Here is a 27,146-nt window from a genome sequence, read left to right as displayed (position 1 = left end):
TTTTCCTCCCTGCTGTCAGGGCTCCCAGGTGTGACCAGAGATGTGTGACTGACGCAGGGAAACGCAGACCTCAGATATGTTATAAACAATATAATTTATTAACACTAACAATACAAACATAAACGCAGTGCAATACTAAAACATAATACAGTGCAAACAAACCAAACCAAACCACCCACAGATAACAGTACATACAAGCAAGCGTCGTCAGGCAGGCCGGGTCAATATCAATAGGGCAGGTAGGTACAGGGGGAGCAAGCGGAGATTGGTCAGGGTCACAAGCCAGGGATCAGAACAGGTAGCAAGCAGCGTGGTACAGAGGGTCAGACAGAGGGATGGTCAGGAGCGAGCCGGGATCAGAGCAGGAGAAGTCAGCAGCGGTTCAGAAACAGGATGCAGGACAGAAACAGGATACAGGGCCCAGGACAAACACACACCAAGGCAGAGTCTGTGGGTCTGGCCATCCCTTAAATACCCCAGCATAATCAGTTACAGGTGTTAGCTGGCTGCAAAGTTGAGTCTCTGATTGCTGGGAACACCCGCTGGCCAGCCCTAGTACTGCAGATCAAAAGGCAGGTGAGTCCCACCATAGCTGGCCAGTCCATTCCTGACAGTACCCCCCCCCTCAAGGAGCGGCCTCAGGACGCTCCAAACAGTCCTAGCTGGGAAAAATGTTCCACCGCCCGGGTCTGGTAACTGGCGGGATATCAAAGACTGGCACACCGGGCAGGACTCCGGGCAGCGGTACATCGGGCTGGACTCCGGGCAGAGGCACATCGGGCTGGACTCCGGGCAGAGGCACACCGGGCAGAGGCACACCGGGCAGAGGCACACCGGGCTGGACTCCGGGCAGAGGCACATCGGGCTGGACTCCGGGCAGAGGCACATCGGGCAGAGGCACATCGGGCTGGACTCCGGGCAGAGGCACATCGGGCCGGACTCCGGGCAGAGGCACATCGGGCCGGACTCCGGGCAGAGGCACATCGGGCAGGACTCCGGGCAGAGGCACATCGGGCAGGACTCCGGGCAGAGGCACATCGGGCAGGACTCCGGGCAGAGGCACATCGGGCAGGACCCCGGGCAGAGGCACATCGGGCTACCAGGCGAAGCAGCAGGCAGCGGGCCACCAGGCGGAGCGACAGGCACCGGGCCCCCGGGCGGGGCGACAGGCATCGGACACCCAGGCGGGGCGACAGGCATCGGACCCCCAGGCGGGGCGACAGGCATCGGACCCCCAGGCGGGGCGACAGGCATCGGACCCCCAGGCGGGGCGACAGGCCTCGGACCCCCAGGCGGAGCGGCGGGCGCCGGACCCCCAGGCGGAACTACAGGTCTCGGGCCCTCAGGCGGAGCGACAGGCATCGGACCCCCAGGCGGGGCGACAGGCATCGGACCCCCAGGCGGGGCGACAGGCATCGGACCCCCAGGCGGGGCGACAGGCATCGGGCCCCCAGTCGTCTGGCAAGACTGCGGGCACCGAGTCAACTGGCGGAACAGCGGGCATCGAGTCAACTGGCGGAACAGCGGGCACTGAGTCGTCTGGCAAGACTGCGGGCACCGAGTCGTCTGGCAAGACTGCGGGCACCGAGTCGTCTGGCAAGACTGCGGGCACCGAGTCGTCTGGCAAGACTGCGGGCACCGAGTCGTCTGGCAGAACAGCGGGCACCGAGTCGTCTGGCAAGACAGTGGGCTCCGAGTCAACAGGCACGACAGTGGGCACCGGGTCATCAGGTATCGGATTGTCTGGCTCGACAGCGGGCATCGGGTCACCAGGTATGACAGCGGGCACTGGGTCACCAGAGGGATGGTCAGGAGCGAGCCGGGATCAGAGCAGGAGAAAAATTAGCAGCGGTTCAGAAACAGGATGCAGGACAGAAACAGGATACAGGGCCCAGGACAAACACACACCAAGGCAGAGTCTGTGGGTCTGGCCATCCCTTAAATACCCCAGCATAATCAGTTACAGGTGTTAGCTGGCTGCAAAGTTGAGTCTCTGATTGCAGGGAACACCCGCTGGCCAGCCCTAGTACTGCAGATCAAAAGGCAGATGAGTCCCACCATAGCTGGCCAGTCCATTCCTGACACCTGCACTGTGAATGTTTACATGTTATGTGCAATTAAACCATGGCAACATCTAATGTTTGTGTAGTATTATGTTCAGCAGACTGTGTTCTTCTATTGTTGTGACTTAGATGACGTTCAGAGCACATTTTATGCCCAATTCATGTAAAACTCCACGTAATCCCAACTGGGTTCACATACTTTTTCTTGCAACTGTATATAAATGTTATTATCAACTTTTGTTTGTTATCCTATGAAGTGAAGCGTTGTATTATGAGAATTTCTTTATACTCATACTTTATTACTGTTTAACCCCTTGACGCCGACGTCACGCAAATATGCGGCCTCACAGAACTGGCCTTTTTTCCGTGGGGCCGCATATTTGCGTACCTGTCTTTGTGCTGGGAGTGCATCACATAGTGCGCTCCCAGCACAAAGACCGCGGTGTCACTGAGAGCCCCGTTTCCCGTTCTAATGATCGGGACCCGGGACTTCCGATTCCGGGTCACATGATCGCTGTGATAGCCTCGGATTGGCTATCACAGTGATCAGTCACTGTGCAGCCCGGCCCCCTTGTTTTTTTTCTCTTTCTATGACTGGAGAAGAGAGATACATTGTATTTCTCTAACTCCTGGCCTTATAAATAAATAAATATTAAAAAATAAAAGAAAAAATAAAGAGAAAATACCTACATCAAGGTTTGATCTAGTTCAGTGCCAGGGTTATTGTTTGGGTCAAGGTCAGGGTCAAAGGTCAGAATTTAAAAAAAAATCAGTGTCAGTGTCAGTGTGTTAGGTAAAAAAAAATAAAATGCACACTATTTCTGGGCTGTACTACGGATTCAAACAACAAATAACATAAACATATATGGTATCGCTGCGATCGTCAAGATCTGGAGAATTTATTTTGGGTTGTTCTTTGGTGGTAGGTTTATAATAGTAATAAGAAACACACGGCTACATAAAAAAAAATTTTTTTTTTTTACTATTTTGGGCCAGTTTGCCTTTGATGATAAAACAAAATCAGGAGATATCCATTACTATTTACCACCAAATGAAAGCCCAATTTGTCCTGAACAAAATGTGGTAAAATCCACCTGGATGTACAAAGTAGTTGTGATGATATGTACGGTTTTACTAACACATGTCAGCGTTGCAAAATTGTGCTTAGGCATTTAGATTTGTTTTACCCTTAGGCGTGAAGGGGTTAATATGATCAAAACAGCGGCTCATAAGTTTAGGTTTTCAATCGAATTCACCGATACATAAGCACATAGTTGTATGCTCTTGTGAGCGTTTATTGGACATTCACAAAAATGTGACAGATATCCCAATCAGACCTTTTGTCGGGCAAAATCCTGAAAATTAAGGTCTTTCATGGAAAGCTGAGTTGCTAGTTTGCAAACTATAGCAATACGCATACTGTGGCACTGGGTAACAGACAGATCATCAGACACACTCAGAGATCCCTCCCCCTAACTCCTCCTCTCCAGAAAGTGAGGTGGTACCTGCCTCTTTGCGTGATTGATCAGTCCTTGTGAGGGGCATAGCCACTCAAGGGTGATTGCACCAGCAGGGCAGTGTGAAACAGAGGAGACTGCTGCAATGGCAGACCCGACTAGAGAAGTGGCAGGACCAAGGGCGGACTGACAACTCATGGGGCCCCCGGGCAATAGGGGATCATGGGGCCCCTGTGTCCTTGCCCAAACTCAAAAAAGCCTATGAAAAAGGTACCAGGGGCATCTCATGGGGCCCCCTACTGACCCCGGGCCCGAGTTTCCAAATGGTCAGTCCTCCCCTGGGCAGGACAGTCACAGAATGGGCCTGACCAGATGCGGGTCAGCAGGTGCAGGGCGAATGAGCCAGAGATGTACTAAGGCTGCTTAAGAAAGTAATGGGGGGCTGAGCACAGTAACAAAGGGCTGAGGAGTTTCATTGATCTGATGTTATACTCTGATTAAACGTTTTCCTGTCGCCCTATAGCAGATATACTGTTACAAGGGGTGCGCAAAATCACGTGTGTGTGTGTATATATATATATATATATATGATTTGGCATTTCCGGGTAGGAAATGAGGGGGGTAAATCCCCTGGAGGGCAAGTGATTATTATTATTATACAGGATTTATATAGCGCCAACAGTTTGCTCAGCGCTTTACAATATAACAGGAGACAATACAGCAACAATACAGTTCAATACAAGAAGGTTAGGAGGGCCCTGCTTCTCGGAGCTTACAATCTAGAAGGTTAACAAGTGTTCCTTTAATTTTTTTGAGCAGTGTATATGTCTGCGAAAAATAAGTAAATATGTTACTGACATGCTTTTTATAGAACCACGCCCATATTAAATGAATGCCCCACCCCTAAAGAAGGATATGCTAAGCCTACAGTGGCTTTCTGGACACACCATAATAAAAGGGTATCCCTAAAAACTTTTTGGAACTGTTGGCAACTATTGTAAAGGGATGGGGAGGCAACCCTACCCCCAACACATACATGTATGTGTTGACTCCAATCTATCCTTCCAGCCCCAAGTCCAATCACTAACAAACTCATGCAGACTCCACCTCCGCAACATCGCCAAAATCAGCACGTTCCTAACTCCAGAAACCACTAAGCAGCTCATCCACTCCCTCATCATATCACGACTCGACTACTGCAACTCCCTCATCATATCACGACTCGACTACTGCAACTCCCTCATCATATCACGACTCGACTACTGCAACTCCCTCATCATATCACGACTCGACTACTGCAACTCCCTCATCATATCACGACTCGACTACTGCAACTCCCTCATCATATCACGACTCGACTACTGCAACTCCCTCATCATATCACGACTCGACTACTGCAACTCCCTCATCATATCACGACTCGACTACTGCAACTCCCTCATCATATCACGACTCGACTACTGCAACTCCCTCATCATATCACGACTCGACTACTGCAACTCCCTCCTCACTGGCCTGCCTCGCCGCTGGCTATCCCCGCTTCAGACGATCCTGAATACGGCGGCCAGACTCATACACCTCATCAACCGCTCCGTTTCCGCCACCCCCCTCTGCCAATCCCTCCACTGGCTTCCGATTGCCCAACTGATCAAATTCAAAATCCTAACACTGACATACAAAGCTGTCCACCATACTGCCCCGAACTACATCACTGACCTAATATCCAAGTACCACCCAGCACGCACACTCCGCTCCTCACAAGACCTCCTTCTCTCTAGTTCCCTGGTCTCCTCCTCCCATGCCCACCTGCAGGACTTCTCCAGGGTGTCACCCATCCTCTGGAACTTCCTACCCCAATCCATCAGATTATCACCTACTCTCCTCTCCTTTAGGCGCACCCTGAAAACCCATCTCTTCAGGGAAGCCGACCCCACCCCCTGCTAACCTCCTCCACACTTCCCACCACTCCATCCCCCACAGCCATCTCCTCCTGTACCACCATCCCCTCCCTCCTAGATTGTAAGCTCCAAGGAGCAGGGCCCTCTAACCCCTCGTGTATCGCATTGTATTGTTATTGTACTGTCATGTACTGTCTCCCATTGTAATGTACAGCGCTGAGCGAACTGTTGGCGCTTTATAAATACTGTATAATAATAATAATGTATGTATGAATGCTCACACATTGTATGGGGGGGATCTGAAGTGCTTGCGTGTGACTTTCATTTTTTTACACTTTTCTTCTTTGTTGCTGAAGTGTGCCTGGGGCCTAATTGGGGTAATTCCCTGAGGCCTGGTTCTGTCTCACCACACAATGGTGTGCGCTGTGTAAACATCGCAGAATGACGCACTGCGCTGCGAGCAAACTGTCATTTGGTGACATTTCAATAAAGTTAAAGGAATTGAAGGACCGCGTGGGGTGCCGTAACAACGAAACACATTGCTTTGTATGACACGGGTCAGTGTATGGCACAGGACAGGTGCAGGCTGAATGAGCTCTGTGGTACACATCGTTGTGTCATTTCCTACATGGGGATTTTCTGCTTTCTTCCCTTTCGGAATGATCTGGCAGACCGTGAATGAACACAATCCTAGATTAAACTCATCTTTATTATTCCTATCCTCACACACCCATGTTGGTTCTCATTCACAATAGGAGGCAGCCATGATGGGCCGTCGTGTCTGGTCACGTGACCCCTGTGGGCGGGCAGCGTCCTCCTTTAAGACGCCCTGCAGTACCAGCACAGCCGGTGACCTGGCTCAACTCCGCAGCCGTGACGTCGGCCCGTCCCAGCTCCGCCCCTTCAATCACACGCTTCCTTTTTTTTTCCTTTCACCTCCCAGCTTTGCAGACGGCCCTGCCCCCCGTGTTATTGTCACGCCGGAGTAGCCAATCACATCGCGGCGGCGCCTTGCCTCGGTGCGTCACGCGGCCAATGAGCCACCGAAACGGTCCGTAGGGGGCGGGGACTAGGGGCGTGTCCTGCCGGGTCGGGAAACAAAGAAGAAAAATAGAGGGAGTGTGGAGGAAGAGAAAAGTGGAGCGGGCGGGCGGCCTGAGCTTTGCCGGGGGATCCCGCGGGCCGGTGCGGGCGGACAGGTCGATGAGGTGATCTGGAGCCGTCGGGAAGAGCCGCTCTGACGTCGCCATGCCGGGCGGAGGGGTGAGCGCGGCCTCCTGGAGCCCCGAGCTGGAGGAGATCCGGGTGAGGCTGGCGGCGCTGGGCCCGGAGGAGGACGACGACAGGCCGGGGGAGGACGGGGTGCCGCCAGCCGTGCGCAGGAAGAGCGTCAACACCAACGAGCTGGTCCCGGTACCGAGCTCCGAGCATGTGGCCGAGATTGTGGGCCGGCAGGGTGAGTGGACCCTGGGGGGGAGGGGCGCTGAGGTCACCCGGGGGGAGGGGCGGGGTTACAGGAGCAGGGGGATGAGTGTGTACCAGGAGATGTCATCACCAAACCGTGCCCTGTAGGGGGCAGTGAGGAGACTCAGGGCGAGGGGAGTGGGGTGTGTCTGGAGTGATTGGGGGGTTGGATTTGGAGGAGCACATGAATGAATGAAGGTGGGGGGGGAGTGTGGCGGTGGCGGTGGCCCATCACTGTATGTCAGGGGTGCCAGCCGTTGCCTGTGATCACTGCTACAGCAGTACAATGTCACCAAACCAGCACTGCCCCCCTATCACCTCTGCACCAGTCGCAGTGCCCCCCATCGCCGCCGCACCAGTCGCAGTGCCCCCCAATCACACCCACAAAGCCCTGATCACCGGCACATCAGTTGCAGCATCTTCAATTGCATTCGTAGTATCCCCAGTCATTACCGCACCAGTCGCAGTGCCTCCCCATCGCCGCCGCACCAGTCGCAGTGCCTCCCCATCGCCGCCGCACCAGTCGCAGTGCCTCCCCATCGCCGCCGCACCAGTCGCAGTGCCTCCCCATCGCCGCCGCACCAGTCGCAGTGCCCCCCAATCACACCCACAACGCCCTGATCACCGGCACATCAGTTGCAGCATCTTCAATTGCATTCGTAGTATCCCCAGTCATTACCGCACCAGTCGCAGTGCCTCCCCATCGCCGCACCAGTCGCAGTGCCTCCCCATCGCCGCACCAGTCGCAGTGCCTCCCCATCGCCGCACCAGTCGCAGTGCCTCCCCATCGCCGCCGCCGCACCAGTCGCAGTGCCTCCCCATCGCCGCCGCCGCACCAGTCGCAGTGCCCCCCCTCAAGCCGCCGCACCAGTCGCAGTGCCCCCCTCTCCCATCGCCGCCGCACCAGTCGCAGCGTCCCCAATCACACTCACAACGTCCTGATCACCGGCACACCAGTTGCAGCATCTTCAATTGCATTGGTAGCATCCCCAGTCATTACCGCACTAGTTGCGGCGCTCCTGACCACAGTTGCACCGTCCCTGATTGCTGTCGCAGTGTTCCCAGTCACTGTTGCACCCATTGCAGTGTTCCTGATCGCTGTCACACCAGTCGCAGCATCCCCAGTCACCGTCGCACCATTCGCAGTGTCCCCTCTGCTGCTACCTGGACACATTTTTTGGCGGTTTGCTGATGTCTGCCTGGATCCGGAACTGACACAGCACATCGATGCGACTACGTTCCAGGCCAGGGAACGCGGCATTCCTGGGGGCAGCAGGCTAGGCTTGCTTGGCTTATAGGACCTGAGACTGCTATAGGCGGCGCTACACTGAGCTGTTTTCCCTGACCTCCCGTATAGAGGTGACCATTACCACACATTGGTCTGGATACAATTGGTCGATTTGTGTGGTCCACAATCTCCACATCCCTGATCACCACTGCACCAGTCGCAGCATCCCCAATATACACTGCTCAGAAAAATGAAAGGAATGCTGTAATCAGAGTCTAGCATGAAGTCAATGAAACTCCTGGGATATTGATCTGATCAGTGAAGTAGCAGAGGGGGTTGTTAATCAGTTTCAGCTACTTTGGTGTTCACAAAATTAACAGGTGCACTAGATGGGCAACAATGAGATGACCCCCAAAACAGAAATGGTTTTACAGTTGGAGGCCACTGACATTTTTCCCTACTCCATCTTTTCTGACTGTTTTTCACTAGTTTTGCATTTGGTTAGGGTCAGTGTCACTACTGGTAGCATGAGGCCATACCTGGACCCTACAGAGGTTGTACAGGCAGTCCAACTCCTCCAGGATGGTACATCAATACGTGCCATTGCCAGAAGGTTTGCTATGTCTCCCAGCACAGTCTCAAGAGCATGGAGGAGATTCCAGGAGACAGGCAGTTACTCTAGGAGAGCTGGACAGGGCCGTAGAAGGTCCTTAACCCATCAGCAGGACCGGCATCTGCTCCTTTGTGCAAGGAGGAACAGGATGAGTACTGCCAGAGCCCTACAAAATGACCTCCAGCAGGCCACTGGTGTGAATGTCTCTGACCAAACGATAGAAACAGACTTCATGAGGGTGGCCTGAGGGTCGAAAGTCCTCTAGTGGGCCCTTTGCTCACTACCCAGCGGCACCATAGAGCTCCATTGGCATTTGCCATTGAACACCAGAATTGGCAGGTCCACCACTGGCACCCTGTGCCTTTCACAGATGAGAGCAGGTTCACCCTGAGCACATGTGACAGACATGAAAGGGTCTGGAGAAGCCATGGAGAACTTTCTGCTGCCTGTAACATCGTTCAGTATGACCGTTTTGGTGGTGGGTCAGTGATGGTCTGGGGAGGCATATCCATGGAGGGACACACAGACCTCTACAGGCTAGACAATGGCACCCTGACTGCCATTAGGTATTGGGATGAAATCCTTGGACCCATTGTCGGAGCCTACACTGGTGCAGTGGGTCCTGGGTTCCTCCTGGTGCAGTGGGTCCTGGGTTCCTCCTGGTGTATGACAATGCCCAGCCTCATGTGGGGAGAGTATGCAGGCAGTTCCTGGAGATGAAGGAATTGATACCATTGAATGGCCCCCACGCTCGCCTGACCTAAATCCAATAGAACACCTCTGGGATGTCATGTTTCAGTCCATCCGACGCCTCCAGGTTGCATCTCAGACTGTCCAGGAGCTCAGTGATGCCCTGGTCCAGATCTGGGAGGAAATCCCCCAGGACACCATCTGTCATCTCATTAGGAGCATTCCCCGACGTTGTCAGGCATACATACAAGCACGTGGGGGCCATACAGACTACTGAGGACCATTCTGAGTTGCTGCAATGACATTTCAGCAAAATGGACTCACCTGTTGCATCATTTTTTTCACTTTGATTTTCGGGGTGTCTCTGCAGTCCTCTGTAGGTCGATCATTTTCATTTCCATTAAACAATGGGGCATCCTTACGTTCCTAACACATCACCCCGTCCATATCAGTATAGAGATCCAGCAGGAGATTCCTCCCCGTTGAGATCTGATGTGCTTTCAGAAAGATCCTTTCATTTGTTTGAGCCGTGTATTATGTCTGGTATAGTATACAATGTCTGGCATATGACGCTATATAAAGCGCTGAGCAAACTGTTGGCGCTATATAAATCCTGTATAATAATAGTGGAAAGATTGGAGGGGGCAGTTTCGGGGTTTCCTTTGACAAGTACTGGAGGGAATTGATGATGTTCTTCCATACAGGTTGGTTCTCCGAGCTTTCCAAGGCCTTGTTTCTCCAGAAGTTGCAGCTTATAGTCTGCATTTGGCCAATCGGATAGCACAGTTATATTCCATAGAATTTTTTTTTCTTTAATACTCTGAAAAATGGAGGAAGAAAAATATTTTTTTGTTTTTTTGTTTTTTTATTTAGAACTGCTCTAATTTACCTGGTAATTGTGTGGTCATGCAGCGCTGTACCTAAATGAAATTTCTATTATTTCTTTCACACAAATAGAGCTTTCATTTAGTGTTATTTGATCACTTTTTTTTTTTTTTTTTTTTTTTTTTGCGATATAAATTAAAAAAAAGACGAAAAATCTAGGAAAAAAAAAATTTTTTTACTTTCTGCTATAAAACATATCCAAAAGAGACATTTCAAAAATCAAATTTCTTCATAAAATTTGGCCATAATGTATTTTGTCACGTGTTTGATGAAAACCCAATAAGTGTTTATTGAGCTGATTTTGAATGTTTGCCCCTCACAAATGATCAGTCTACAAATCGAATGGTAGATGTATTGTAACACTGAGAGACAGAATAGCAACAGCAAATTCAAAAGAAATGCATGTCTAACAAATGATGCACTGATTTGCATGTTCATGAGGGAAATAAGTATTTGATCCCCTTCACAAAACATGACTTAGTACTTGGTGGCAAATCCCTTGTTGGCAATCAGAGGTCAGGGGTTTCCTGTAGTTGGCCTCCAGGTTCGCACACATCTCAAGAGGGAGTTTGGCCCACTCCTCTTGGCAGATCCTCTCCAAGTCATTAAGGTTTGGTGGATGACGTTTGGCAACTCGAACTTTCAGCTCCCTCCACAGATTTTCAATCGGATGAAGGTCTGGAGACTGGCTAGGCCACTCCAGGACCTTAATGTGCTTCTTCTTGAGCCACTCCTTTGTTGGCTCGGCCGTGTGTTTTGGGTCATTGTCATGCTGGAACACCCATCCACGACCCATTTGAATATGTTTTATAGTAGAATGTAAAAAAAAATAAAATAAATATATATATATATATATATATATATATATATATATATATATATATATATATATATAATTTTATTTTTTATTATATTTTTTTTCAAGATTTTCTGTATTTAAATTACATTTTTTACTAATGGCAGCGACTTATAGTGGGATTGTGTTAGTGTGTCAGGCAATCTGACATTAACTGATGCTGGAATGGAAAACCGCCATTTGTAGACGTTCTAACTTTCACATAAACCAATTAATATACACTTGTGATTTTTTTTTTTTTTTTTTTTTCCCAGCAAAGACATTATTATTATACAGGATTTATATAACGCCAACAGTTTGCTCAGCGCTTCACAATATAATGGGAGACAATACAGTATTGAACAAAAGGGAAAGGAGGGCCCTGATCCTTGGAGCTTACAATCTAGGAGACATGTTGCAGAATTTATTTATTTCAGGTACTTATATAGCGCTGTCAATTTACGCAGCGCTTTACACATATATATTGTACAGTCACATCAGTCCCTAACCCTCAAGGGGTGTACAATCTAAGATCCCTAACTCACATTCATACATACACATACTAGGGTCAATTTAGACAGGAGCCAGTTCACCTATCGGCATGTCTTTGGAGTGTGGGAGGAAACCGGAGTACCCGGAGGAAACCCACGCAGGCACAGGGAGAGCATGCATACTCCAGGCAGGTGGTGCCATGGTTGGGATTCGATCCAACGACCCGAGTACTGCCAGGCAGAAGTGCTAACCATTTAGCGACTGTGCTGCTCCAGTATATTATGGCCTAAATTTATAATGACATTTTTTAATTTTTTTTTACTGGATATGTTTTATAGCAAAATTTGTTAGTCTTTTTAGCGCAAAAAATAAAAATGTACAGAGGTGATCAAATACCACTGAAAGAAAGCTCTATTTGTGAGTAACAAATGACATCAATTTCATTTCCGCACACCATTGCATGACCGTGCAATTGTCAGTTAAAGCGGAGTTCCACTCACGCTGTCAAAAAATAAGTCAGCAGCTACAAAAACTGTAGCTGCTGACATTTAAAAAAACAGCCACTTACCTGTCCCTCGGCCCCGTGGTGTGTCCCTCGCAGCCCATTTCACTGGCCGTCCTGTATTCCAGGAGGTCGGCATCTTCAGTGTGGGCACCTGGCTGTGACAGCTTGCGGCTTTACAGCCGGGTACCCACTGCACATGTGCGAGTAGCGCTGCGTGTCATGAATGGTCCTGTAGTCTTCTGGGACCTGTCACTTGTCCCGAAAGACTACAGGGAGGGAGGACACCTTCCACTTCCGATCGCCTAGGTGATCGGACTGGAAGTGGGTACCTGTCAAATTTGGGTACCTGCTCACCCCGCCCCCCAAAGGTGCCAATCCTTAATAGGGAGCAGGGGATCCTTTTTGGGTGGAGCTTCGCTTTAAAGTAACGCAGAACCGTATCGCAAAAAATGGCCGGGTCAGGAAGGGGGGGTGGATCCTCTGGAGGGCAAGTGGTTAAAGTGGCAGCAGAGTGCTTCCAAACCATGGTTCTGCCTAGGCATCCTTTGTTCTTCTAGCCTCACTGTAGCAGTGTCAGTTGATATCCTTGGTGTCATATCCTGCCCACTCATGCCTCTCAATTCTGGATTACATTGATGGTGTCATCAAGGTGTAGAGGCAGAAGAGTGATTAGATGATGGCTTGTAGCTCTGCTAGTATGGTGGCTACCTTCTAGTCACCAGCACTATTGAATATGTGATAGAGTGAACCAAGGATAACGAGCCGTGGCGGATGGCCTGCAGTCAGTTCCAAATCCTTTATAGCCAACTTGTCAAGCGCTGATTGAATGGCGGCCTATATTGTGCTGGGGTAAGATGCACGTTGCATCAGTGTGCTGGTAAGACTTTCATTTTGAATCTAAGTACACTGACAATGCTCCTGCATGGTAGCACCCCACAACGCACTGTGCGATGCCGTGCGTTGTGTTCACTAAAACCTTTCAGGTGCAGTGTTAAGTAGGCTACTACCGTTCAAGCCTTTCCTTTTTCCCCGCACTTGCAGCGATGCATTTTCAGCCCATTCAAGAGTAGTGTATGGATGACTTTTTAACCTCTTTCCATCGGTGCGCATATTTGCGGCCTTTCGGTGGGTGGGCCTTACCGCTGAGAGGCCACATATATGCGTGCAAAATGTAAACAGAGAAAGTGTGCACCCGGCTTAGTTACTGGGAGCTAATAGCTCCTGATCTCTACTTGCAATCAAGAGCTTTCTGATCATGTGACTGCCAATCATGGCAGTCACATGAGAAATCCCGCCTCGCCTCAGCATCAGAAACCTCTTCCCAACCGCCCTTTAGCAGAACTACTGCAGCAGGGCTGCTCAAACGTGTGTGTTTCTACAGACCGGTAAACTACATCAATTATCTGGTATCCAAGTACCACCCAAACCATACTCTCCGCTCCTCCCAAGACCTCCTACTCTCTAGTTCCCTGGTCTCCTCCTCCCACGCCCGCCTCCAGGACTTCTCCATGGCTTCCCCCATCCTCTGGAACTCCCTACCCCAATCCATTAGACTATCAACTACTCTCCTCTCCTTTAGGCGCACTCTGAAAACCCATCTCTTCAGGGAAGCCTACCCCATCCCCTGCTAATTACTGAACTCCTCCACTCTTCCTACCACTTCATCCCCCACAGCTTTTCCTCTTGTACCACTATCCCCTCCCTCCCAGATTGTAAGCTCCAAGGAGCAGGGCCCTCGAACCCCATGTGTATTGAATCGTATTGTTACTGTACTGTCTTGTGTATTGTCTCCCATTATAATGTAAAGTGCTGAGCAAACTATTGGCGCTATATAAATCCTGTATAATAATAATTTCTGGGTAGGGGGCATCCTGTGCCGCCATTGGCAGCTACAGCTGTTGATCATCGGGCTCTGGCCAGAGAATCCCCACTGACACCTGGCAATCGCTGAGAAACACTGACAGGGGAGAGGTCTGTATGTACACAATACAGATCTCTCCCCTGTCAGCACCAGCACACTGCTTTGTATTGCTCTGCATAGCATTTTCATTTTGGTGCAGCACTAGAAAAAACACATCCCCTTAGTGCATGCTCAAGCAGCTGATCAACAGATAGCTCAGCTACAGTCTGCAGCAACCAGCAGGCAGGAGCATGTATCTGTAAAGGGATGCTGAGGATGTGTTCTTTAAAGGACAAGTTCACTTTTTGTAACATGTTACACCCATATTAAGGGTGTAACATGTTATGATCAGACCAGCCCCTGCACCCCAAACCCCCCCCACCCCCCTTCTCTTTTTTTTTTTTTTTTTTTTTTTTTTTTTTTTTTTTCCCGTTCGCTGCCATAATTTTTAAGAAACGCGGCCATGTGGGGCTTCGCCTGCCTGACCGTGTCACTTATTCACACTGTTCTGTGAATGGGAACACTACAAGTTCCAACAGCTTTTGCGGCTGTCGGCTTGTAGTTTTCAATGAACTACCACGGCGCTCCACAACACAATGGTCATTCATTGAGCCTTCCTGTCAGTACCGTAAGTATTTGCTTGCCCATATGGGATGTACAAGCAAACCGGTATACTGACAGGTCAGGTGGTTCAATGCTTTAGACGCTACAAAAGCAAAAAATAATAAATGCCCTTTTTTACTTGCAAAAAAATGTTCATTTTATTTTTTGGTTAAAAGATGAACTTCTCCTTTTTAATGGTTTTGAAAGTAAATCTAATGCAGGGTGCACATGGGCCATTCAACAGAAACCTTCCAACGTTCAGCTAGTGTGTACAGCAGCCTGTACAGTCAGTGTTGATGGGGGAATCCCTCCCGCCACACTATTGTGGGGAAGCTTCCCAGCTGGCAGAACACAATGATTACTTCTAGCGTCTATAGCTGCTGGTAGTGATTGCATTCTAAAAATCCAACAGGCTGGCTGTACCCAAATCCATCCAATAAGCCTGCCCATAGAGGGTTCAAATCTTGGCTGAACCAGCTGAGATTCAGTCCATCTATGCTTGGCTTACACCTTTGCGCCGGCGCCTCTTGGCCCTTTAAGAGGTTTCAAAAGCCAGGAGGCGGGGCAGGGTTTTAAGATCATGTGACCGCCATGATTCACGGTCACATAATCGGAAAAGGTCCCAATCGCAAGGGGAGATCAGGACCTATCCATGAGTGACGGACATATGTGCTGAGGGCTCGTGCTCTCAGCACATATGTATTTTCAAATGGTACGCAATTATGTGGCTGTTCAGCGTCGAAGCCCAGATCCCGAGAGGCCGCATATTTGTGTGCACTCGGCGTCTAGGGGTTAAAGTGGCTCTCCGCTTTGTAACAGAAAATTAAGGCAGAAGTTACAAATCCTGTAGCTGCTGACTTTTAAAATTTGGGACACTTGCCTGTCCAGGGACCTTTACTAGCCTTTGGGTTCCCAGCGCTGACGTGTTAAGTATTGGCACCCGGCTGCACAAGCCGTGCTGCGATTTGTTGATGGTCCTGCAGTCTCCTGGGACATGCGATGTATCCCAGAAGACTGCAGGGAGAGAGGGGGAAAGGAGAAGTCAAAACTAGGTACCTGCTTTGATTGGCTCATCTGGTCACACAATTCAATACATGCCCAAAATTTGGGACTAGTGACTTGCCTTCTGCACCATGGTCTCTGCGGTTAGCCCTGTGTTTTTTGCAGTTGCAGTTTTCTACAGGGGATATTATTTGCATGGAGTTTGTACATGCTGTCTTTTTTTTGGAGGGAATCTCCCAGGTGGCAGCGTATAATTATATCGCATGGAGACCTCATAATACTAAGGCCGGCCATACATGGGTCGAAATTCGACCGATTTTTTTTTTTTTTTTTTTTTTTTTTTTTTTTTTTTTTCCCCGTCTGAAAATCGGCCGATTTTCGCTCTGTTATTGGGTCAATGGCACCGGACAATTTTCGTGTTTCCTCCCCTTTTCGGTGATCGGGCATGTTGGAAAATTAGTGAAAAACGATCGATTTTCGACTCGATGGTCAAATCGTACAATCGTTTTTCTGAAAAGATGCGCATGAGCCGTGATCTGGAAGGAACAGACGTTTTCCATGTTATATGGGGTGAACTTTGACTTGGTCAGCCGATTTTTGAAATCATTGATGGTGCCATCGGATTACCGAGCGAACGGCGTTTCCGATTTTCGGCCGAAAAATCGTTCGGAAATTTGAACCATGTATGGCCTGCATAAAGCAGCATTTACTATTCTCGGAAACTAAAGGGTGTGACAGGCTCCTGGCAACTTATCAGTGATCAGCTGGTTTGTTAAACTTGTTATATTAGATGTAGGAAAACCAGCAAACTGTTCTACCCCCCCCCCCCCCCCCCCCCCCACAGGTGGGTGTCCTTTCCTTTATCTCACCCTGGTGCGTGTGATACCTTTTTTTATTGTTTGCGAAGGTTAATGTACATTTTTTTTTTAAAGATTGGCTTTCCTGTCTGCACCCTTTACATCAGGGGTGTCAAACTGGTGGCCCTCCAGCTGTTGCGAAACTACAAGTCCCATCATGCCTCTGCCTTTAGGAGTCATGCTTGTAACTGTTAATCTTGCAATGCCTCATGGGACTTGTAGTTTGGCAACAGCTGGAGGGCCACCAGTTTGACACCCGTGCTATAGAGTAGCAGCAGGATTCAGATGCAGAATGGAAAGGCTGGGTCCACCTTGTACAAAAAAAGGTAATAAATGAAGCCGCATTGATGTATGATGAATCACAACAACTCACTTTATATGTAGGGCAGCACAGTGGCTAAATGGTTAGCACTTCCATCTGGCTGTACTCAGGTCGTTGGTTCATATCCCAAACTGACAATGCTGCTGTGTCACCTGTGCTCCTTTATACAGAGTGGGGGCACTCTGCAGGGTGTGTTACTGGCCAGATCACCAGGTAAAAACTGGGGGGGGGGGGGGAGCCGAAAAAAACCCAATGAAGCCACCACATCTAATGATTGGTAAGCTGTATACATTACAGTTTTGGGTTTAATACGATTTAAACACTTTTTGCTTGAGGTTTTTTCTTATTTTAATTATCTTTAGCCAATGATAAACCGGTTACTAGGGGGGGAAATATGCAATAAGGAAGTTGTTGTGTGTTCTTTTTATTTTTTCTTGAAGTCTGTTGGGACCAAAAATGCTTGAAAAAAACCTGTAGCTCCAAAAAGTACTTTATCAAGCTACAAGTCTCAAGCGACATTGGGCTCAAGTGTGGACAGACAGTAGAAACAATCAATCTTGCTGAAAGTTGAAGGGGGGGGGTCATAAAAGTTAATCTGTGCTTTGCCCGAGGACCGCAATCAAAAAGGTTCATAGTCCTATGCTTTGCATTTTACAGTAATACAAGGGGCATTTCTAGGGGGCATTTAAAAAAAAAAAAGTCTGTTTTTTTTTTTTTTTCCATTTTTTTTCTTAACCACTTCAGCTCCGGAGGGTTTTAACCTCTTCATGAGTAGGCCATTTTTCTATTGATTGGTTTGCGTAAACGTTATACCCAGTCTACAATCTATGGTGTGTGTGTGTGTGTGTGTGTGTGTGTGTGTGTGTGTGTGTGTGTTGGGATTTTTATGCTTTTTATTAGTGGTGCACTGAAATTTAAATTCTGGTGCTGAAAACGAAAATTCAAAATGCGCTTGGCCGAAAACCGAAACTGGAATGTGCAGTTTTTAAAAATGAATATACATTTTTTATAAAGAAATATACTTTGATTAGAAAACAAACAAAACCCATCATATATACTCCAATTGATTTGTAAAATTATGAACGAGAAAGTTACGGTGCGTAAATAGATACCAAACATGTCACGCTTTAAAATTGCGCACGCTCGTGGAATGGCATCAAACTGCGGCACTTAAAAATCTCCATGGGTGATGCTTTAAAAATGTCTACAGGTTAGCAGTGTAAAGTTACAGAGGAGGTCTAGTGCGAGAATTATTGCTCTTTCTCCAACAATCGTGGCGATGCCTCACATGTGGTTTGAACACCGTTTACATATGTGGGCATGGCCTACGTGCGAGGACGGGGGCACGATAAATTTTTTTCTTTTAATTTATTTAATGGTTTGTTGTTTTTTGCACTTTTGTCCCTTTAAAAAAAAAAAAAAATTACCTTTTTATTCCTATCGCAAGGAATGCATGCATCCCTTGTGATATAAATAATTAGTGACAGGTCCTCTTTATGGAGAGATATGGGGTCAATAAGACCCCATGTCTCTCCTCTGCAATGTAAAGCATTAGATCAAAAAAAGCACTGATCAAGTGCCTTTAAAGGGGGAAAAAAAAGGAAAAAATGACCGGATCTGGAGAAGTGACATCACTCTGGTCCTCCAATGGCATAGAGATGAGTGGAGGCCATCTTTCCTTTACTCATCTCTATGCCCAGCACTGGAATCATTCAGTGGTTTCTCAGGTAAGGCTGAGAACTACCGAGCAGTGGCGAGGGGGCGGGGTTTTTGGCACCTGTATCGATGCTTTTTTTTTTTTGTTTTTGTTTTTTTTCCCCTTTCATATCGGCCAACGGCCGATAGGGGTGTTTTCGGTCGATACGTTTCGGCCACTGAAATTTCGGTGCACTCCTACTTTTTTTATACTACTAATGGTGGTAATCAACAACTTATAATGTGGCTACGATAGTGCGGCGGGCATTCTGACACTGGGAGGGAACGGACTAGCTGCCAGGGGGGGGGCTGTGATTGTACGCTGGGCTGGGGGGGGCCTGTAATTGTACGCTGGGCTGAGGGGGGGATCTGTGATTGTACGCTGGGCTGAGGGGGGGATGTGATTGCACACAGCAAATCAGCAGGTCCCGGCCATGAATCATTGACTGGGACTCACTAACAGGCTCCTGCTGTATACAATCACAGCGGGGGCACACATGCGCGCACCCTATACCCGGAAGCAGGCAGTGGGTACGTCTCTTTGCCTGTGCAGGCCACCCGTCCTCAGTACATTGCAAGTAGGCGGTCCACAAGTGGTTATGGAAGAGCACGATCTATGGCACGGGTGTCAAACTGGTGGCCCTCCACCTGTTGTCAAACTACAAGTCCCATGAGGCATTGCGTTGCAAGCATGACTCCCAAAGGCAGAGGCATGATGGGACTTGTAGTTTCGCAACGGCTGGAGGACCGCCAGTTTGACACCCCTGCTCTTTGGCATGTTTACTGCCACATTCTGGCAAGAGCCTATCCCCTCCTATCCCCTGAGCAATCCTACTGAAAAATAGATTTGGGTTTTAAATGTCTTGAGCAGAACAGAGACCTTCCTGGGCGATTCTGGCTTTCCAGATCACTGATCTATTGAACCTTTCAACTCTCTGGGTGACATCACTCTGTTTGCTGTGTCATGAATAGCAGCGGGTTTAATGACTCCAGCCATAAATATCTCTTATCTCTGGACATAGAGCCACGTGACACAATTGTCACTTATTTCTGTGACTATAAAGCTGGCCAAACCTGTATACATTTATTTTGTTCAGGCTGAATGAGAGAAATCTAACCGGCTACTTCCCACGTCCCCACTGCCGGGCTGTTTCCTGGAAGCCCCTGAACAGCGCCTGCATCTGGCTGGATATAGGCACTGTTTGTCTGACAATTTTCCGATCGGCCCCTTTGACAAGAGTAGATTGAACAATTGATGTTTGTTGAACAAACAAGTGCAGGCAGGGCCATCCACTGCTCAGGTTTGGCGTGCCAGCAGATCTGGTTACATGATTCGGCTTCCCTGTGTCAGCCAGAGGCAGCTGCAGGGGAGAGGAAGGAGTGCAGACAACAGATGGGCTATAGGAGCATATGGGGACATGACTCCAGGCTTTCCCAGCTGTTGTCAGGCGCTCTCTCCTCTCCCCTGAAGCCACCACTGGCTGACATAGAGGATCATGTGACCAGAGTGAGTGAAATTGGTTAGATATATACTTTTTTTTTTTTCTTTCCTTTTCCTCTTTCCCTTTTTTTTTTCCTCTTTCCCTTTTTTTTTTTCCCCTTTCCCTTCCTTTTTTTTCCCCTTTCCCTTCCTTTTTTTTCCCCTTTCCCTTCCTTTTTTTTCCCTTTCCCTTCCTTTTTTTTCCCTTTCCCTTCCTTTTTTTTTTCCCTTTCCCTTCCCTTTTTTTTTTTCCCTTTCCCTTCCTTTTTTTTTTCCCTTCCTTTTTTTTTTCCCTTCCTTTTTTTTTTCCCTTCCTTTTTTTTTTCCCTTCCTTTTTTTTTACCCTTCCTTTTTTTTTCCCTTTCCCTTCCTTTTTTTTCCCTTTCCCTTCCTTTTTTTTCCCTTTCCCTCTCCCTTCCTTTTCTTTCCCTTTCCCTTCCTTTTTTTTTTTCCCTTTCCCTTCCTTTTTTTTTTTTTTTCCCTTTCCCTTCCTTTTTTTTTTTTTTTCCCTTTCCCTTCCTTTTTTTTTTTTTTCCCTTTCCCTTCCTTTTTTTTTTTTTCCCTTTCCCTTCCTTTTTTTTTTTTTTCCCTTTCCCTTCCTTTTTTTTTTTTTTTCCCTTCCTTTTTTTTTTTTTTCCCTTCCTTTTTTTTTTTTTTCCCTTCCTTTTTTTTTTTTTTCCCTTCCTTTTTTTTTTTTTTCCCTTCCTTTTTTTTTTTTTTCCCTTTTTTTTTACCCTTCCTTTTTTTTTCCCTTTCCCTTCCTTTTTTTTCCCTTTCCCTTCCTTTTTTTTCCCTTTCCCTCTCCCTTCCTTTTCTTTCCCTTTCCCTTCCTTTTTTTTTTTCCCTTTCCCTTCCTTTTTTTTTTTTTTCCCTTTCCCTTCCTTTTTTTTTTTTTTCCCTTTCCCTTCCTTTTTTTTTTTTTCCCTTTCCCTTCCTTTTTTTTTTTTTTCCCTTTCCCTTCCTTTTTTTTTTTTTTCCCTTTCCCTTCCTTTTTTTTTTTTTTTCCCTTTCCCTTCCTTTTTTTTTTTTTTTCCCTTTCCCTTCCTTTTTTTTTTTTTTTTCCCTTTCCCTTCCTTTTTTTTTTTTTTTCCCTTTCCCTTCCTTTTTTTTTTTTTTCCCTTTCCCTTCCTTTTTTTTTTTCCCTTCCTTTTTTTTTTCCCTTCCTTTTTTTTTTCCCTTCCTTTTTTTTTTTTTTTCCCTTTCCCTTCCTTTTTTTTTTTTTTTCCCTTTCCCTTCCTTTTTTTTTTTTTTCCCTTTCCCTTCCTTTTTTTTTTTCCCTTCCTTTTTTTTTTCCCTTCCTTTTTTTTTTCCCTTCCTTTTTTTTTTTCCCTTCCTTTTTTTTTTTCCCTTCCTTTTTTTTTTCCCTTCCTTTTTTTTTTCCCTTCCTTTTTTTTTTCCCTTCCTTTTTTTTTTCCCTTCCTTTTTTTTCCCTTTCCCTTCCTTTTTTTTCCCTTTCCCTTCCTTTTTTTTCCCTTTCCCTTCCTTTTTTTTTTCCCTTCCTTTTTTTTTTCCCTTTCCCTTCCTTTTTTTTCCCTTTCCCTCTCCCTTCCTTTTCTTTCCCATTCCCTTCCTTTTTTTTTTCCCTTTTTTTTTTTTCCCTTCCTTTTTTTTTTCCCTTTCCCTTCCTTTTTTTTCCCTTTCCCTTCCTTTTTTTTCCCTTTCCCTTCCTTTTTTTTTTCCCTTCCTTTTTTTTTTCCCTTTCCCTTCCTTTTTTTTCCCTTTCCCTCTCCCTTCCTTTTCTTTCCCATTCCCTTCCTTTTTTTTTTCCCTTTTTTTTTTTTCCCTTCCTTTTTTTTTTCCCTTTCCCTTCCTTTTTTTTTTCTTTCCCTCTCCCTTCCTTTTTTTTCCCCTTTCCCTTTCCCTTTTTTTTTTTTTTCCCTTCCTTTTTTTGTGTGTTTTTTTTTTTTTTTTTTTTTCTTTCCAGCATAGGGAACCTATTCAGGATAGCTAGTTTTAGGCAGGAATTCTACTACAACCCATCGCCATCTCTCAATCGGAAAACGTATATGCTTTAATCTGGAGAATCCCTTTAAATGGGAGACTTGTCATGAGAGAATATGGGGGGGTGTCATTGCTGACCTCTTGTGCTGTAATGCTGGGTTTCTAACTATTATGGCACTCCAACTGTTTCCATACTTTGTGTCACTAATCAGGAGCAAGTATACCAACCAGAATTTCTGTCTTAGCATTCTTGTTCTAGGTGAGTGAATGATTATTATGAAATGAGAGACAACCAGATGACTAGCATTTGTACAACAAGGTCATCAGTAGTGGCCTACTGGCTTCTCTTAGGTGCTTTTTTTTTTTTTTTTTTTTTTTTTTTTTTTTTTTTTCCCCCTACTTGCTTGTAGGGTGAATGGTTTTTCTGTATTATATTTTTCTCCTTTTTGTAGTGTATCTATATTCGTTTTTTTAGTGAACTTTCTTTTTTTTTTCTATTTATCCATCTAGGATGCAAGATCAAGGCGCTAAGAGCGAAGACTAATACCTACATAAAGACCCCAGTCCGTGGTGAAGAACCAGTATTTGTCGTTACTGGAAGGAAAGAAGATGTAGCGATGGCAAAAAGGGAAATCTTGTCTGCCGCGGAACACTTTTCTATGATTCGAGCATCTCGCAACAAAAATGGCCCTTCGGCTGGTAGCGTTCAGTGCACTCCCAACCTTCCGGGTCAAACCACCGTACAAGTAAGAGTACCTTACCGAGTGGTTGGCCTTGTCGTAGGGCCAAAGGGAGCTACCATAAAACGTATACAGCAGCAAACCCACACCTACATCGTCACTCCAAGTCGTGACAAAGAACCAGTGTTTGAAGTCACAGGGATGCCAGAAAATGTCGATCGAGCCCGCGAGGAGATTGAAATGCACATAGCCATGCGCACTGGCAACTACATTGAGCTCAACGAAGAGAACGATTTTCACTATAACGGTACAGATGTCAGCTTTGAAGGAAACTGCATAACCTCAACCTGGTTAAACACGAATCCATCCGCCCCAGGCCGTAACAAGATGATTTCCAACTATCGAAACGATAGCTCAAGTTCTTTGGGAAGTGGCTCTACAGATTCCTTTTTAGGAAGCAACCGGCTGGCTGACTTTAGCCCAACCAGTCCCTTCGGTGCGAGCAATTTCTGGTTCGGTGAAGCCATGCCCCCTGTCGGCTCTGAAGAAATAGCCGACACCTCTGCCTTTGATCCAATACCATCTCCATCTGAGACAATATGGGCAACTTTTGACCAGGGAAATCCACTCTCCGGCTACGGAAGTGAAGTCACTGCGAAATCTCAGCGCAGGGGCAGCATGTCCCCTACTTTCCCAGAAGGTCTGGAATACCCACTGGGCAGAAGTGTTCGAAGTGACCTTTCAAGCACAAACGAGGCTGGGCTTCCCATTTACATCCCTGCGTTCTCCAACAGCACCAACAGCTACTCCTCTTCCAGCGGCGGCTCCACCTCCAGTTCCCCACCGGAGACGAGGCGCAAGCACGACTGCGTCATCTGCTTCGACAACGAAGTCATAGCCGCCCTCGTTCCCTGCGGCCACAACTTCTTCTGCATGGAGTGCGCCAACAAGATCTGCCAGAAAGAGATGCCACTCTGCCCTGTGTGCCAGGCGCCAGTCAACCAGGCCATACAAATACATTCTTAAACTCTTTTCTTTCCAACAAGCGCTCTACAGCAGTCTTCCTCCTAATATATATCTCTTAGCATATACAAAGGCCAGTCTGGCTATAAAAAAATATAAAAACTTTGCTGCTACCAACTCACGTTAAGATTCTGCATGCCCTTTCTGACTTTGGCCGATTTTCAGTCAGTTGGCAGAGATTCTTCCTGATGTTGGTATATACAACGTATGATAAATTATAATTTTACAGGTAGTTAACGTGAAAACGAAAAATTATGTTTACATAGGTTGAAATTCAATCACATTTTTTCTGTTTTCTCGAATTTTTTTTCACTACCCTTCTTTTTTTTTTTTTTTTTTTTTTTTTTTTTTTAACCCAAAACGAGAATAATATAAATTTCAGTTATATTGGTAAACCCGTTTTGGGGGGGAGGGGAGTGATAACCCTGCAGTATTGGCAGATGGGGTGGATTTTGTTGTACATCACTGTTCAGAATTGGAAACACTACCACAAAATCTATTCTACTATTTTCAGGTTGGAACTGTCCATATGTCAGTCTGCATTTTTTTTTTTTTTTTTTTTTTTTTTTCGAAAACTCTGAATTTCATTATTTAACAAGAAAAAAAAAAAACAAAGCTTTACAATGCACAAACTGGCTAATTGGGAATATTTTTATTCCTTTTTAGTCTGATCAAGTTATTAATATATTATTTTAGGAAAATATATTGTAAATGTGAATACTTTTTAATTGAGCCAGCCATGACTTGAACTTTTAGTTTTTAGTTAACCAAGGGAAAGGCTGGGAAAGGACTATATTTACCAAAATTTGAGGAGGGTGGACGATGACACTCGTAATTAAAGTATCGTCATGTATTTTAGATCTCACACAGGTAGGGAGGGGGTATAGTTTTTAAGTATATATATATTTTTTTCCTTTATTTTTGCATTTCAAATTTCAACCTGTGGATTTATTTAGTTAAATCTTCCAGTCTGTTTTTTAAAATACATCAAATATGCAGGAAAAAAAAAAAACCTAAGGAATTTTCTAATATTTGTGAAACCTTTTTATTTCTCAGAGTTCAAAAAAAAAAAAACACTTTTTTTTTTTTTTTTCTTCCCCACAAGAACACAAAACTGAAACTGTAAAGTCTGTGTACTGACTGAGAGATAAATCTTTATTTTTTATTTCCACTTGAAGTTACATTTCGTATATATATATTAAAAGTTTACAAACTTAGTTTTTTTTTTATTTTTCGTTATTAAAAAAAAAGATTGCCTTGATGGCATAATATTATATTATATTAAAAAAAAAAATCAGATGCTCATTGCTTGTAGAATAGTTTACGTCAGTATTGAAACTTTTAGCTGCCGTCTTAGCAAAGTTCGCACGAACATACGCCAAGCATGTATTTTTATATATTAATATTGCATTGTACACCTTCGACTAACAAGCCAAGGAGTTATAATCTATACATTAGATGCGTGTACCATTTATATTAACTACAAATGTTAGTATCAAAACTATTAATATAGTTTTAGTATTGCTAATTTTACTACACTTTTGTTATGTATATGTAGGGAAGTCATAGGGATTATAAATTCAGTTTGAGTAAAGGTTAAACAAAACAAAAAAAAGCATATATTTTATGATAAAGGGCCTTTAACTTATTATGGCCAAAGCACTGATATTATATATTTGCTGTAAAGAGAATTATAAGAGTTTTATTTTTTGGATATTAAACGTTAATAAAGACATGTTTCCATTAACTTATACTTGAGATAATTATTGCGTTTTGCATGATGGATTTCTGGGATATTTAAGGAATTTATTGGAGACATATGGTTACATAGTTAGTCTGGCTGAAAAAAGACAAAAGTCCATCCAGTTCAACCATTAAAAAAAAAAAAAAAAAAAAAAGGTATTTATTTTAGGTACTTGTATAGCACCATCAATTTACGCAGCACTTTACATATATATTGTACATTCACATCAGTCCCTAACCCTCAGGCAGTGTACAATCTAAGGTCCCTAACTCACATTCATACATACACATACCAGGGCCAATTTAGACAGGAGCCAATTCACCTACCAGCATGTCTTTGGGGTGTGGGAGGAAGCCGGAGTGCCCGGAGGAAACCCACGCAGGCACAGGGAGAGCATGCAAACTCCAGGCAGGTGGTGCCATGGTTGGGATTTGAACCGACGACCCTAGTACTGCCAGGTGGAAATGCTAACCATTTAGCCACTGTGCTACCCCACAGTTGATCCAGAGGATGGCAAAAAAAACCCAGCAAAGCACGATCCCTTGCTCCTGCAGGGAAAAAAATTCCTTCCTGATCCCCCGAGAGGCAATCGGATATTCCCTGGATCAATGTTACCTATAAATGTTAGTATCCAGTTATATTCTGTGTATCTAAGAAAGAATCCAGGACTTTTTTTTTTTTTTTTTTTAAAGCAATCCACTGAGCTGGCCAGGACCAACTCTTGAGGGACTCTAGTCTGCATTCCCACAGCTCTTACTGTGAAGAAACCTTTCCGTGTTTGGAGATTAAATTTCTTTTCTTCCAGACATAAACAAGACATGGGGGAAGATTTAATGAAACTGGTGCACAGAATCTGGTGCAGTTAACCAATCATCTTCCAGGTTTTATTGTCAAACCTTAAAGGATACGTTCACCTTTGGGGACATATATATATATATATATAGGAAGTGCAGCGCTAAAAGAGAGCGATATTATATACTCCAATAAAATATATTCTCGTCAGTATGCTCTCCAAAAGACGTAACGTAATAAAATGTTAAAAATAATAAATGAATAGTGACAGTGTGTGATAAGTGAACTATTCCGGAGTTGATAGTGACTTTCCGATCCTGTGGTCTGGTGACAAATAGTGAAAATGCGCACTCGCCAAATGCAAATTTTCAATACGCCTGTGATAAACAGAGGTCCCCCTCAAGGGATGGGATGGACGAGCTGGGCCGTCTTAAAGGACTCTCCTTCCTCTGGGTATAGAGCGGCCGGACTGTTGTCTCCCTCTGGGAATGGACAGGGTACTGGGCAGCCTACACTAGGGTGTGCGTCATCCTTAAGGCGGTATCAAGTGTCACAGACTTCTGATGCTTGGGCTCCCTCGTTACAGACCCGCCTCACCAGATGCCAGAGCTAACTGGAAGAGGACGATTTCTCGGCAAGATTTTGCCGAGGAAAATGTTATTTTTTTTAACATTACGTTACTTCTTTTATCCATATGAATTGGAGAGCATACTGAATATAATATATATATCTTTTAGCTCTGCACTACATATATATATATATATAATGATGTTTAGTTTTTGGTGACCTTGCGTTCTATAGCTGCTATCATTTGAAGTGCTCACTAATTACATTTATCTTTATTACCTTTGGGGACATGTTACCCGTTTTTAGGGTGGAAAATGTAACGTTCTCATAGCTGCACCACCCACCCCCCGTCCCTCTGACCGTACGGGGAGAAGTCTCGCCGTCTTATTTGTCAAATTTGAAGACAGTTT

The 27,146-nt window shown here is 45.8% G+C and overlaps 1 protein-coding gene across 1 annotated transcript; it reads left to right on the top strand.

Annotated features, from left to right (window-relative positions):
• The first annotated feature begins 6,496 nt into the window (after window positions 1-6,496).
• MEX3C (mex-3 RNA binding family member C) lies at window positions 6,497-25,384 on the top strand. The gene is made up of 2 exons (XM_089681617.1): window positions 6,497-6,874; window positions 22,441-25,384. The coding sequence occupies exons 1-2, from the start codon at window positions 6,667-6,669 to the stop codon at window positions 23,634-23,636; spliced, it is 1,404 nt and encodes a 467-aa protein (XP_089537743.1). The 5' UTR covers window positions 6,497-6,666; the 3' UTR covers window positions 23,637-25,384.
• Window positions 25,385-27,146: the final 1,762 nt, after the last annotated feature.

This window comes from Staurois parvus, unplaced genomic scaffold (genome assembly GCF_062004578.1).
Source record: "Staurois parvus isolate SC_StPar_1 unplaced genomic scaffold, SC_StPar_1.0 ptg000272l, whole genome shotgun sequence".
Classification (NCBI taxonomy): domain Eukaryota; kingdom Metazoa; phylum Chordata; class Amphibia; order Anura; family Ranidae; genus Staurois; species Staurois parvus.
Note: the sequence above shows the minus strand (reverse complement) of the source record. Positions and strands in the feature narration are given on the sequence as shown.

Bases quoted from the DNA above. Each gene is read 5' to 3' on its own strand.
- MEX3C (XM_089681617.1), top strand. From the start codon at position 6,667: ATGCCGGGCGGAGGGGTGAGCGCGGCCTCCTGGAGCCCCGAGCTGGAG. The intron at 6,875-22,440 runs GTGAGTGGACCC...TTATCCATCTAG, and splicing joins CGAGATTGTGGGCCGGCAGG to GATGCAAGATCAAGGCGCTA.